At 45.3% G+C, this 13623-nt stretch overlaps 1 protein-coding gene across 1 annotated transcript in view; it reads left to right on the top strand.

The window, feature by feature from the left end:
• Positions 1-13623, top strand: part of CRYBG1 (crystallin beta-gamma domain containing 1) — a 184666-nt gene that overhangs the window by 133460 nt on the left and 37583 nt on the right. The window contains exons 3-6 of the mRNA XM_037158995.2: positions 2792-4362; positions 8433-10788; positions 13347-13394; positions 13480-13598. Coding sequence (XP_037014890.2) covers positions 2792-4362; positions 8433-10788; positions 13347-13394; positions 13480-13598 — 4094 coding nt within the window. The remainder of the gene's footprint in view (positions 1-2791; positions 4363-8432; positions 10789-13346; positions 13395-13479; positions 13599-13623) is intronic.

Below are 13623 nucleotides of genomic sequence, written 5' to 3'. Positions count from 1 at the left end.
TGGAGGTACCACCATTTATCCATTCACCAGCTGGTGAACATAGAAGTTGTTTCCAGTGTTTTACTCTTGTGAATGAAGCTACTGTGAACATTCATGTATAAACAAAATTCTGCAGTTCTAGCAAGTTCAAAAGACAGAGGAGCTTGGCAGGTGATAAAAATTGACAGCCCTTTGGCCCAGGGTGAGGGGAGTGGTGGGCATAGAGAGGAGTTAGGTAGTTTATAAAGCTGAGTTCCCAAGAGCAACTGGTTTTGTAAAGTGCAGTGATAGCTAATGCTGAAAAGAAAAATGCCTGTACTGAGCTGAGAGGACTGCTGATCAGGCACCTTTCAGTCGTGTGGGAAAAATGGATTGCTCCATCACTGGCAAGGCAGAATAACACACACGCTTAGTTGTTTTCTTTTGAACTGGAGCCAACAGACTCAAACCAATTTCTTCTGGCTACTTCTTCAGGGTATGTTTGAAGGCCTGTTCAGGCAGCGGGGACAAAGAACTCCATCTCCAGAGTTGGAAAGACAACTGGCTGTGGGACCTTGGGCAGGGATAAGTAGCTGTGGCAAATGAGCCTGAAAAGTGTGCCTACCTTAAGGGCTGTTAGGAGGATTGGATGAAAATCTATATATATCACTTAGCAAGTGTCTACTGCATGAAGAACGTTCTGTAGGCATAAATCACAATGTTATGTTTAAAAATCATGTCATACCTTTGGCTTACGGTAGAATCCAAATGTATTTCTTAGGAAGTTGAACTATATTAATGTATTTTTAATAAGCTGGTGAATTCTTCCTATATTATTTATATAACCATTGAAGGATTGCATTAATCAAGTTCTGGTTAGATTTTGGAAGCACATCAGCTCCATCACAAAACTTCCCAGGGGCTGCAGCTTCGGTCCATCTCCTCCTGCCGCAGCTGTCTACTTCCAAAGCTCCCACCAGGAGCTTCTCAAACCAGAAGAGTGGAGTTTGTCAGTAGATCTGGTTGGTGAGCCCCTCCTCAGGCCCCTGTGTGTGTGGCCTGCAGTCTTAGAGGTGCTCACTGCACCCCCACATCCTCCGAAAGGTGTCCCTGTGGTGGAGTGGAAGGAGCAGCGCTGGAAGCTGAGGATTTGGATTTGTATCCTGACTTTATTGCCCCCACTTCCATTCCTAATACACTAAGTCTCTTAGCCAACCAAGCTTCCCTTTCATCCTTTTTACTATGGGCTAACAGCACCTCACTAGGCTGTTGCAGAATTTCATGATGTCTCAGTGCCAAGACCGCCTCAGTGAATGTTTGTTAGTTCCTTACCTTACAGTCTTTCTTTTACCTTATAGTCTTTATCTTACCGTCTTTCTTTTTTCCCACCGTGTCCAAAGTTCACTGGCTGCAAATAACTCAAATGAAACAGAGACGCTTTAAGGAGTGATTGAGGAATCTCCCTCTAAACAATCACTATTGTAAAAGCTGCGCTGAATGTTCCAGAAAAAGTGGAGCTCAAGTTAGCTCCTAAGTTTTAAGTGGAAGAGGTAAATTCTTGTTGTTGAAACCACGCGTGTGGTCTTGGTTTCAGTGCGGTCCTTACCTGGAACATACTTCCCTCCGCTAGGACCCCGGGCTGGGCTCGTCACTCTCGCTCCAATTCTCTGTCCCCTTCCTGTCCGCCCACCACTCCCAGAGCCAGGCAAACCCCAGCCCGCCGCGGCGCCCATTGGTTGGTTAGCTTTTATTGATCTGGTTGAGAGCATTCCAGATTTCCGGCGCAGGCACCAGGTGCTGACCGTTTTGCCTTAGGCTATGTAAGAGAAACAGGTTTTTCCTCCTCCGGAGACCCGTGCGGATTATTACTGGCTACGCAGGCCCTCTCCTTTGGGTGGGTGGGGTCCTGGGGCTCCCCCCTGTTCGCCGGGTGCCCAGAGGGCTGAGGTCTGCACTGGCAGAGCCCTGCGCTTTACTGTCCCCCTGCGCTCTGGGCGCGAGCAGCGGGGATGGGAAGGCTGTGCCCTCGACTCTTGCCCTCCTTTCCCTGTACTCCCATACCGCCACGCCTGGGAACTTCTCGCGGGGGAAAAGCCTACAGGGTGACTTCCAAAGTAGTCGGATCCGTTAGACTTGGGGATCATTGGGCGTTTGAATGCCCGCGTGCTACTCCCATTGGCAGAGCGCGGCCCGGCCCACCGTGAACGGCTGGTTTGGCCAAAGGCGGGCTCAGGTGCTCAAATCCCTGTTTTCTTATTTTCTTTGGCAATTATGTCGAACCCAGGTGGCTTCTTAGTGTGCTAAAGGAGAACACTGCCAGTACTGTTTTTCTCATCCTCGTTACCTCAAAAACAAAACAAAACAAAACAAATCAGTATTTCATGAAAAAAATCTGCCTTAAGATACCGCGTGTGTGTGTGTGTGTGTGTGTGTGTGTGTTTACTGCTGCCCTATACTGAAGCATGACTGTTTGAGAAATTAAGCATTGCATTTTTACTGAGGAAAGAGGTAAAAAGCAAGAGCTGGAGAGATCTGGGAATTTTTTACTTTGTATGTGTGAGTATTTGGACCTTGCTAATTTTCCTTAGAAAACGCCAAGAGTAGTTAAAGTAGATGTTATCTAACTAGCACCAAACATAGCTGGCTTTAAGGAAAAAAATTAAAAGATGTTTTTGTTGGGATGAATGTAACAAAAATTCGTATTTCCTTTTCATTTAGAAACCCTGGTCTATTATCATTTTGGTTGTAGTTCCATAATGTACTTACTACTAAAGAGGAAAAAAATAACACGGATTTTTGTATTTTCTCTCCCCAATTCTGTGTTATTTTTCAGTCCAGAGCACAACCACCAGAAGAGAACAAAAGGAAGCCAGTTTTGGGGAAACTCGGCAATCTCTTCGCGGCAGGAAGGAGGAGGAACACCAGGAGCGGGTTAGAGAGTCCCACCCGCTCCAATGCCAAAGCGGCCTCTCCCAGAGACGGGACCTCCCCCCAGCTCCCCGAAACAGAGGGTGAGAAGAGGAAATCTCTGGGCAGCCAACCAAAGCAAACCGACGAGCGCGAGAACGGCTTCCCCCAAGAGAAGCCCCAGGAGCCAGAGGGCGAGCCCTCCGGGACCTGTGTCCAAGAAGCCTCCCCTGACACCGAGTTGTCACCTTGCTCGAGCAGCCATGCAGCGGCGGCGGGGCAACTGTGCCCCGAAAGTGATTCACGGCAAACAGAACCTCTGAACTCAGATGGAGAGCCCTTCCCAGATGCGGCTGCCGCTGCCAAGCAGCTGCATTCCTCACTGGAGAGTTGCCCCAGGCAAGAGAACGCAGAGACGCTCACCGGCATTCAGGGAGAGGACGCTTCGCCCCGCGCTGCTCCGGAGCAGGAGCCAGCCCAGGGTGCGGGGAGTGTGCCGGGGTCTCCCACTGGGGAGCGACCCGCGAGCGGTGCCGAAGGAGGCTCTCTGGGCCCCCGAGACGCGCGAAGCCAGCCCCCGGAGGACGCGTCTGCTCCGCCAGGTGACCCTTCTGCCGAGGGCTCAGAGAACTGGGCGGGCTCCGCACAGGCAAACGACAAAGCCGGGCCCGGAGGACGCGAGTGCCAGCCTGGAGAGCGCGCCCATCCCACCAAAGTGTTAACTTTGGACATCTTCTTGAGTAAGACTGAGGTGGCGCAGGTGGGCGAGCCGGTTGTCATTATTCCCGAGGCAGACGATTGCAGCGACCAGGACGACATGGATAAGCGGGCCGGCGGCCGCAGATCGGGGAGGCGGAGGAGGTCGCAGAAATCCAGCGACTCCCCGGGCCCGGACACGGCACCACCGGACAGCGCAGCGGCGCGGGACGACGCGGTGTTCGACTACGAGGTGGCGCCAAACGCCGCCACCGAGAACGGCTCTGCGGAAAAGAAAGTGAAATCTCCGCGAGCTGCCCCAGACGCGAGTCCGGAGTCCAAACCCAGCCCCTGCGCCAGAGGGCAGCCGCGAGGGGAGTCGGACCACTGCAAACAGCCCCTGCCGGCCACATCCCCCACCAAAAGGAGGGGCAAGGGCCGCGTCTCCGAAGCTGTGCCCATCCCGCCGGCTGGAGGCCCGAGGGCTCCTGCCAAGGAGTCCCCGCCCAAGAGGCCGCCGGCGCCGGACTCTAGCCCCGCAGCCAAGGCTGCAGCGAGGGAGAACGGGGAGGAGGCGTCCCGGGTCGTCCCCCGCGAGCTCACGGTCCGCAGCAGCTCTCTGCTGCCCGATATCAAGCCGGAGCACAAGAGGGGGCCGCTCCCCAACCACTTCGACAGCCGGGGAGAAGGAAGTCGGAGCAAAGAGCTGGGCAGATGGTCCGGAGTTGCGGACGCGGATGGCTCGAAGCCCAGGAACCATTTCGGGGTGGACAGGTCGACGGTGACCACTAAAGTGACCCTGTAAGTAGCTGTGGAATTGGGGCAGTAATTGGGGCTGTGGGCGGGCGCGGGCAGCGCACGTACTGGGCGGCAAGTCGGAGACGCTCGGGGTCTTTGTGTTCGTGGAAGAACTGCTTGTGCACTGGACGTTTCCCTTGCGCTGTAGTTAAGGTTTATGAAGATGACACATGCGGGGCCATAGTTGGTTGTTATTTCCGGATTTATGTAAGATTTAATTAAATGAATGAGAAGAATGAGATCTCTCTTGAGGCTCTGTGGTATCATAAGTGATAGAGAGGACTAGATGGCCTGACATCATAAGCTAATTCTATTCTTTATTACAAATGTTAACTGTTATTCTTGGATAGAACGTTCTTAAAACGCGCATGCACTGAATTTGGAAACATGGGGCGAGCACTAATGTGTTCAGTATGTCCAATAGCTTGGACGTGTGTGAGTTTAGGAGTTTTACAGAACCCTTTATGGAACTTAGTGCACTATTTGCCTAAGCATAAAAAACAAACTCTTACACAAGTATCTTCGTTGCTTCTTCCCCTTTATACTGTTAGGGAGTCTGGTAATATTTTTTCCTCCAAGTTGAAAAGTAATATTCGGATATTGAAATGAAGAAAGGTCAAAATAAAAAAAAAAAAAGAAAGAAAGTAAAAAAATAGCAACAAAAGAAAGATAAGAAGAAAGGTTAGCATTCTTACCAGGAGACAACTTGCTGAGTGAAGAGGCATGTTAGAACAATCCAGCTCAACAACAGACTGACTACTTGCTGTTAAGTAGATTGATTTTCAAACCTTTACTGAGTACCTTCTGTGTGTGGTACTGTGCTATGAACTATGGGGGCAAGTCACAACTCAGATTCACTGTCCTACCCTTGAAGAGCTTATGTCTCCGTCGGGAACATGAGATGCTGGCAAGTCGAATAACAATATGAACTGGTATCTGATTAAACTGCCAGTGGATATTGCTGACCATAGAGGCTGGCAGGGTGCAAAAGGAAGAAGAAAATCCTGGTTGGAGGACTTGTGCTTTGATGGTGATGTGAATGGTGGGTGGACAGGATAGGGAGGTGCTAGGGAGTTTCTTCAGAAACTCCCCCTTCCCGCCCTTTCACTCCTCTATCTCCCAGTCAGCACTGGTGAAAAATGAGTGCTAGTATCTAAGCTACTGAAGGTTTTCCTGCATTCACCATGTTTTGAAAGAGCTGGTATTTTCACAACATTATCAGTCTTAAACCCAGTGGTCCATTCTATTTGACTTCTCGGATAAGTAAGCTTTAAAGTAGAAGGTCTGTTTGGTGAACACATGAGAGTAAAGTCTGCTTAATGAATAACTTGAGCTACCTCACTAGCTTCAGACCTGGAGATCTTTGATGTAGTCAAGTGTTTATTCTGCAAGGGCAGCACTGGAGAAATAATCTGAGTGAATGATGCCCATTATTTGGAGGAGGCCGGTGTGCCGACATTCAGACCTAAGTGTGAGCCTCAGAGAAATGTTCTTGTGTACCTGGTTAAGGACGCTTCAGCTCCCCTGTCTCCCAAAAGGAAACCACCAGTGGAAAAACCAGAAATGTTACCCTGTTAAGGAATGAGGCAGACGAACCTAGGGAAGCAGACCGCACAATGAAACTCTTCTTGTGCTGATATGGGCAGTAGAGCTAAACCAGGTGTCTTTCTCAGTACTGATTACTTTCTACCTAAAGTTTTCCTTTGCCAGGCGTAGTTTATTTAATTTTGTTTTCCACAGGGCCTCACACTTAGTGAATTGGCAAACTATTGAAATGGAAAATTACTGATTCTCTCTAGTCCTTTTCTGTTTGATGGGGTTTTTCAAACCCTTTAATTTCCCCTTATTGCCTTGTAATAAAAGATGTTATTCAGATTTAAAAAATGGAACCTGAAGTTTTAGAGTTAAACTCTGTATATTTCCTCAAAAATAATGACTATACAGCAGCACGTTTCTTGAAGCTGTTAGAAAAATTGTCTTCAGTTCTCTACAACTGAATGTTGAGATTCCTAAAATATATTTCCTTTCATATTATAGCCATAGCTTTTTAGACTCCATTATTTTCCCCTCGCACATTATCATGAAGGCATTACAACAGGAATTATAGGAGTCTTTTAATCACTTTGAGCTAGGTAATTGTAGTGACTCTTGGTAGCAAGAAGTTAATAGCAGGAAAGATTGGTTGTAAAATACATTTTGAGCTTGGTGTAAATCTTTAATGCGCAGATGTGTTTCTTGTCTTTAAGGCAGATTGTTGGCTAACCTATAGCATTTTCTGCTTACATCACAAGATGCACTTTGATGTTCGACTGTTCTTAGAGGTGATTAGTGAGAATTTGTTAAATGTATATTCCCTGGTATGTGAACATCCCTCCCTTGTCTGCATTTTGTGTTCTCATTATCGTGGTGGCCTCATAAAGCGTGATTGCTTTATCTTATAGATCTCATGATAAATCATTGACTCCTTGAGTCATAAAGCTGGAAAGAGCCAGAGGAGGTCACTGAGGCGAGTCTTGTGGGACCGATTCTGGGGAACCAGATCAGTGGAGCGGTCCGGAGCATGGATCAAAAACCAGAACACCTGGCTTCTGGTCACGGCCCTGCCCTCACTCACTAGCTGGGCGGCCTCAGGCAAATTATTTACCTTCTCTAAGCCTCAGCTTCCTCATCTTAAAAGAGAATGTGTAAAATTATACATTAGGCAAGCCACAGAGGTGTTTCTCAAGTGCTTAGAAATCAGTGAATTTTAGTGGTTATTATCTCCTCCATTTTATTAACCACTAGACCAATGGTTTGGGCATTTTGGGTTTTGTTTGTTTTTTAGCTTTGGAGACCATTCTTCTAGGAAAGCATGTGTAAAAGTGATGTGTAAAACACATGAGTAAGAGTGATTCTTATTGAAAGGAGGGTGGCTGGCCAAGAGCCCCACGCCTCAGTCTCCACTGTCCCCTCCCCAACCATAACTTGAGGGGGGCGGTTTAGGGGAGGAGGAACCAACTCTCTTCTAAACTCTCCAGTTTTTTTTTTTGTTTACAGATAGAGAAGGTAGATTCAGAGAGTTAAAGTGACTTGACCAAGTGCACACACACAATGAGTGTAAGAGCCAGGACCAGAACCTGCTAATGTCAAACAGAGAACATTTTGTTTCTCGGAAAGAAAAAGCGTGTACATTCAGAGACTTATGATTACCACCGGGGGCAATTATACCTGAGAGACAAGAATCACAGGGGAGACTCTCTGCCCAAGAAGTGGTGACAAAACCCACAGCTGAGTAATTGATGAGTAAATTATGACATTCATATGATGGGCTCTTATGCAGATATTAAGAAAACTTTTCAAATGATTTTTTTGTTAAATATAGGGTTAAATAATCTTATTTTTAAGGGCAAAATACCAACTTTTATGAATAGAATAATCTTAGTTCTATTGAAAGTATGTAATGCATATAAACAGGCTATACATGTACTAACTTGTTAACAGAGGTATTATATCTGAGTGGAGGATCATGAGTGATTTTTCATTTTTATATTTTCCAGATTTTCTGTAGTGAACATACTTATATAATCAGAGAAAATTTTTATGGGGGTGGATGAGGGGAATACAATATCCAAAGAGGTAAATGATAGATACATATTTTTTTGTAATCTAGCATTTTGAGACAATGCGAAAAAAGTTATGGCAAAATAAAAATTACAGTTTATGTTTAGAGAAATCACTTACATATTTAACATTTGGAAGCATGTTAAATTTAAATTTTTTCTAATGTTCTTCAGACCCTAAAACATTTTCTAACTCTAGTGTCAAGCACTGTGCGAAGACACAAGGCACCTGATAAACTTGGTAACCTCCCACCTCTAGACTTTCTTAGTTATGTAATTTTATCATCCCTCATATGGAATCAAAACATTGATTAAAAATAGTTACTAGTGTATTTCGGATTGTTTAAAAATAGTTTCATACTTTACAAAGTTATGTATCAGAAAGATGTTGGCTTTTTATAGTTTTGTAATAAATTGGTATTTCACTTTTTCAAATTAGGTCAGTAACTTTATCATATTGCTTTTTTCTTGCAGCCCTGCCAAGCCCAAACATGTGGAACTAAATTTAAAAAACCCCAAGAATCTTGACAGTGTGGGAAATGAGCATAATCCATTTAGCCAGCCAGTTCACAAGGGAAACACTGCCACCAAAATCTCCTTATTCGAAAATAAACGGGCAAACAGTAGCCCAAGACACGCTGATATTCGAGGCACAAGGAACACCCTAGCCTCTAACAAGACATTTGTCGGGAGGGCGAAGCTGAATTTAGCCAAAAAAGGCAAGGAAATGGACCAACCGGAAAAAAAAGTGATGCCAAATCGTCACCAGAATGGGGTCCTGGGGAAGGAAACCTCTGCAGAAGCCAAAGTTGTTCTCCCTGAAGAGGAGATTCTCCCAGCGACCAGCAGTTCCAGGATAAGAGGCATGGAAGGTGAGCCTCCTCAGGGCCAAGCTGCTCCTTCTGAGCTTAAACAGGGTGACCAGGCAGGTGTTCATACAGATGCTGGCTGCCCTTCCGAACCAGGGGCTACTGCTCTGGTTCCTGTCCAGGACCACAAACTCTTAGGAGAGGGCGACTCAAAGGCTGCTGACAGCAAAAGACTTGTACTTGAAAATACAACTGAAACAGCACAAGACATTCCTGCCATTCTTGCTGCCAGAGATTCACCACCAGCTGCACCAAGGCCACAGGATACATTTTCTGACTCACAGCCCCCAGCTGAGTCATGTAATCAGCCTTGCTCACTGCCTGCACCTGTTCCTGTGGCTGTTCCCAAAGATACATGTGCTGAAGCTCCCATCAGCAACTTTCCACTCTCTGATCTAAAAGTGTCAGAAAACCATAGTGGAGGTATTTTGCCTGCGTCTCATCTGGATCATGAGAAAATGCCCCCCTCCACACTTGGAGGAGAGGGAGAAGCAAGCCCTCCTTTGTCCACAGAGCAGAGCCCAGAAGTTGTGGGAATTGAGAATCCGTCCAAGGTCCTTGTCCAGGTCAGGTCCTTTGTTCTTCCCGTGGAGAGCACCCAGGATGTGAGCTCCCAGATCATCTCAGATAGCACTGAAGTGAGAGAAGTGCAGTTGCCAAGTTGTCACAATAATGAACTTGAAGTGGTTTCCGTTGCAAGTTGTGCTCCCCAGAAAGAGGAAGTCCTGGGCAATAAGAGCACACCACCCAAACACATTCATTGCGAAGAGGAACCTGTAGCAAAATCTGGCCCATCAGTCATGCCGCCAGACTCAGAGAAAACTCTGTCTCTCCAAGCTCCAAGTCAGGAAAACAGAACACCCCTGGTGTTTGGTTCCAGTCCCGCCCACTCCCCTGCCAGCAGAGATCATTTAGAGACTCCTCAAAGGCCAGATCGAAATGTGATGAATGGCCAGGGCAGCCCTGCCTGTGCCTTGAACGGTTCTGCTGGTAGTGATGATAGTGTATTTGATTCTTCTTCGGATATGGAAAAATTCACTGAAATTATCAAAAATATGGACAGCACAGTTTGTGTACCTCAGAAAAAAAAGAAAGCCAGAGTGCCAAACTCTCCTGCCCCCCACTTTTTCATGCCTCCTATTCATGAGGACAATTTGGAAAAGGTGTTTGATCCCAACGTGTTTACCTTTGGTTTGGGGAAGAAAAAAGGAGTCCAGCCAGAAATGTCACCAGCCTTACAGCTGATGCAGAATCTGGACACAAAATCCACATTGAGGCCCAAACGTACGTCCACAGAGCAGAGTATCCTCTTCAAGTCCTCGCACGCTCACACGAATGGGAAAGATGCCCTTCCGGCAGCTCCAGAAATAAATGACAAAGAGAACAGGGATGTCCCAAATGGCGGAGTGAAGAGATCCAGGCTAGAAAAAAGTGCACTTTTCTCGAGCATGCTGTCTTCTTTACCGCAAGACAAAATCTTTGCTCCCTCGGTAACATCAGTCAGTACCATGACCACAACTTTCAGCTCTTCTCAGAACACTTCTCTTTCTCGGTCTCCTGCGTCACAGCCTGTGGCTGAGGGTGCCCCACCCTGCGCCGCAGATCGAGAACAGCCACACCTTCCGCCCAACAGCTTCTTAACTGTCTTCAATTTCGACTCATCAAATGCATCTCATTCAGGCTTGAAAAGTCCAAGCTACATGGAAAAATACCTGCAGAAAGAGGAAACCCCAAAAGACGTGGATTCTCGAAGCAATCTGCCCTTGCCAGAAACTAAGTTCTCTGAATTTTCAAAACTGAAGAACAGTGAAGATCCGGAAAAGGCGAATCACGTTGAAAGTGCTCTTACATCGAGCTTGCCGAACTATGGGAACAGTGACACCGACTTCATGGGTCTTTTCAAGTCCAGACGATTTGACTCAAACCTTTCTTTCCCTGGAATGTCATTATCAGATCCAACAGTAAGTAGCAACATGTGATCATTTTTGGGGGGTATTTATGGTTATGCTTGTCATTTTTTTATTCATTGATCATGTACTTGGAAACCTACGTACAAGGGACTGCCAAGGTCCAAGAAAAGGTTACTAAGATTCTGTTTTTAAGGTATTCATAGTTCAGCAGGGCAAATAACTTACCGATATTTTCAGGTACTTGTGAATGTATATGCTGTATTATGAAAGGTATAGATAAAGTGCCTTGAGAGTTCAGAGACAGACAAGATGTTTTTTCTTACCTAGTTTTGCATAGAAATGCTAAGTACTAGAGATACAATTCTGAAGATTTGTGAAGCAGCTTCCTTTATTTGGAAAAGCCCCTACTTGTTCCTAATCCCTTTTCTTGTGCTGTGAGGTTCACTCTCCCTTTCCATAAGTAGCAAGAAATGTATATGTTATGCATTGGAGAAAGAATTTTCTCTCTATTTGGAATTAGTTTTCATCAGGGAAGTGTTTTTTCCTGCAAAGCCTGGGAGGAGTAAAAAATTTTGGTTCACATCAGATCTTTCCTTTAATATTGCACACAGGGCAGCAAGATATGGTTTGGCGCAACAATGAGGGTTTTGTAGCTTCTTCTATCTGACTGCTGACGTGGTTTCCTTTATTCAGTTTTTGATGTGAATCTGTGCCTTTCTGTTACCAAGCTTGACACTCAGAGTGGTTGAGAGAGGACACTAGGCCACAAGGTGTAGAGGCCAGCTCCGTTAGCCCAGACACGTGGTGGCTTCTCTATTCCTGTCACCCACCCTGTGAACCAGGCCATCTGCCACGGGCAGGCCGTCATCCAGAAGAGTTTACCCAAGCTGAAGACCCCTCGCCCCTTCCTCCCATGGACAAGGCACTCTGACATGTTTCAGTTGGTTGTTTTGGCTTTGCTACCGGCCTATCAGAGAAGACACTTCCGGAAGCTCTTTCAAAAAACATATTTGGGTTTCCAGTAGAGGTTCAGATCCTTCTTTTCAGAAGTTTTCAAATTTTTGATCTCAGGATGATTTTATGTTTAAAAATTATTGAAGACTCCAAAGAGCTTTTGTTCACGTGGGTTATGCCCATCAGAATTTATTGTATTAGAAATGAACACTAACAAAAATATAAAGTGCAAGAACACACAGTGTATATTTCATTAGCCATCATGACAGTGATGTCATGGACCCTCTGCAAGATTCCACTGTATACTGTGAGGTAACAAGAGTGAAAAAGGTAAATACCCTCTTCTTCTCATGAAAATAGTTTTGACCTTACGGACTTCCTGAAAGCACCTTGGGAACCCTCCGTGGGTCTCTGGACCACAGTTTGGGAACTGCTACTGTATGTGACCACTTACACGATCAGTCTGTAGCTCTCAGAAATCATAAAGCTTGTAAGTATTTCTCTCAAGCACAAAATTTCCACTGGTCCACTTCCCATTCATTACGGCCTCACTCTCTCTTTCTGATTATCCTTGGATCACTTCTGCTATTTGACAGCAGTCTGGTGAGCGTGACAGCAGAATATACAGTTTCCCTGTGGAATCCCTTAAAAACCCAGGCCCAATGGGGTAAAAAGGAGGAATAAAGTGCTTTACAACTCCTTTGTTTTCCTGTAGGTTTGGGGCTTTGTTGATTATATTAACTCTTCTATCTTTTGTGTATTACCTAAATTTTGTTTTAAATTGCAGGCTTTTCCTTCAGCACTTCTACTGTGTACATATAAATAAGTAAATGCTATCATGACTCTAATAATGCTCTGCTGAGGCCTCGCTCTGTTCTTTTGGGCATATTCCACTGTGCATGTCAGATCAAAGGCAGTCCTTAAAACAGGCGTCCTGGTCAGCACTGAAAGTAGTCCGTGTTTTATAATATTTTTACATGTGTAATTACTATTTTTATAGTGTTATGCATTTCTGGTTTTACTGGTCTTGTCACATGGTCTTGAAAATGATTAGTTTTGTAGCTATATAAAAACATTTCATCTATCAAAAAGGGAGTGATTAAATATACTGTGTGAGATATACATTGTGAAATAATCCATAAATGGGCATTGATTTAGACTAGTAGTTATTATGTGATGGTAGATGTTACCATGAAAAAACAATATTTATAGATTCAAATAAGGTGTGTATATGTGAATACATAAAATTAATTCAGCTCATTCTCGATAAGTGATTAATACATTATAGTTTCTCTTTCTTTGAGATGAATTACTAAGATTATTTGAATTATAATCTGCTGAGGTCTTATTCTGTAAATTCAGGTAAGACACAGGACCGACTCTTGAGTCCTACATTTTCTAGGTTGGTGAAACTAGCCCAGGCATTTAAATGCAGAGAAATTGGAGTGGCAAATTCACTTGGGCAGGGGAAGCTCCTAATAGTATAGACTGAAAGAGAGTCTTAATACAATTTTGGCATAGATAAAGGTAGACTTGATTCAAAATTGGTAAATTGTGAGGTGAATATGATCTTACTCAGAGGGTTATGGGAAAAGAAAAGAGGACTGTTATGCAAAGTTTAATTACTTGTTGCGTTTTTGTTCATCTGATTACAGATGCTTAGAGGAAGTGTCCAAAGTAAAATCAATCCCCGACCTGGAAAGGTAAGGTTATTCTCTGTCCCCAGTCTAGATTTTATTTCGGTTTGATGAAGCACAGTAAGAAACGCCCCCTCTTCTTCCCGGGCAGGTGGTGATCTACAGCGAGCCAGATGTCTCCGAGCAGTGCATTGAAGTCTTCGGTGACACCGAGGACTGTAGCTCATGGAGCCTGTCGCCTGTGGTCCTCCTGAAAGTTGTCAGAGGATGGTGAGAATGGTGCTTGGACTTCCCG

The sequence above is a fragment of the Artibeus jamaicensis genome, unplaced genomic scaffold (genome assembly GCF_021234435.1).
Source record: "Artibeus jamaicensis isolate MK-2021 breed Jamaican fruit bat unplaced genomic scaffold, CSHL_Jam_final contig_387, whole genome shotgun sequence".
Lineage (NCBI taxonomy): Eukaryota > Metazoa > Chordata > Mammalia > Chiroptera > Phyllostomidae > Artibeus > Artibeus jamaicensis.
Note: the sequence above shows the minus strand (reverse complement) of the source record. Positions and strands in the feature narration are given on the sequence as shown.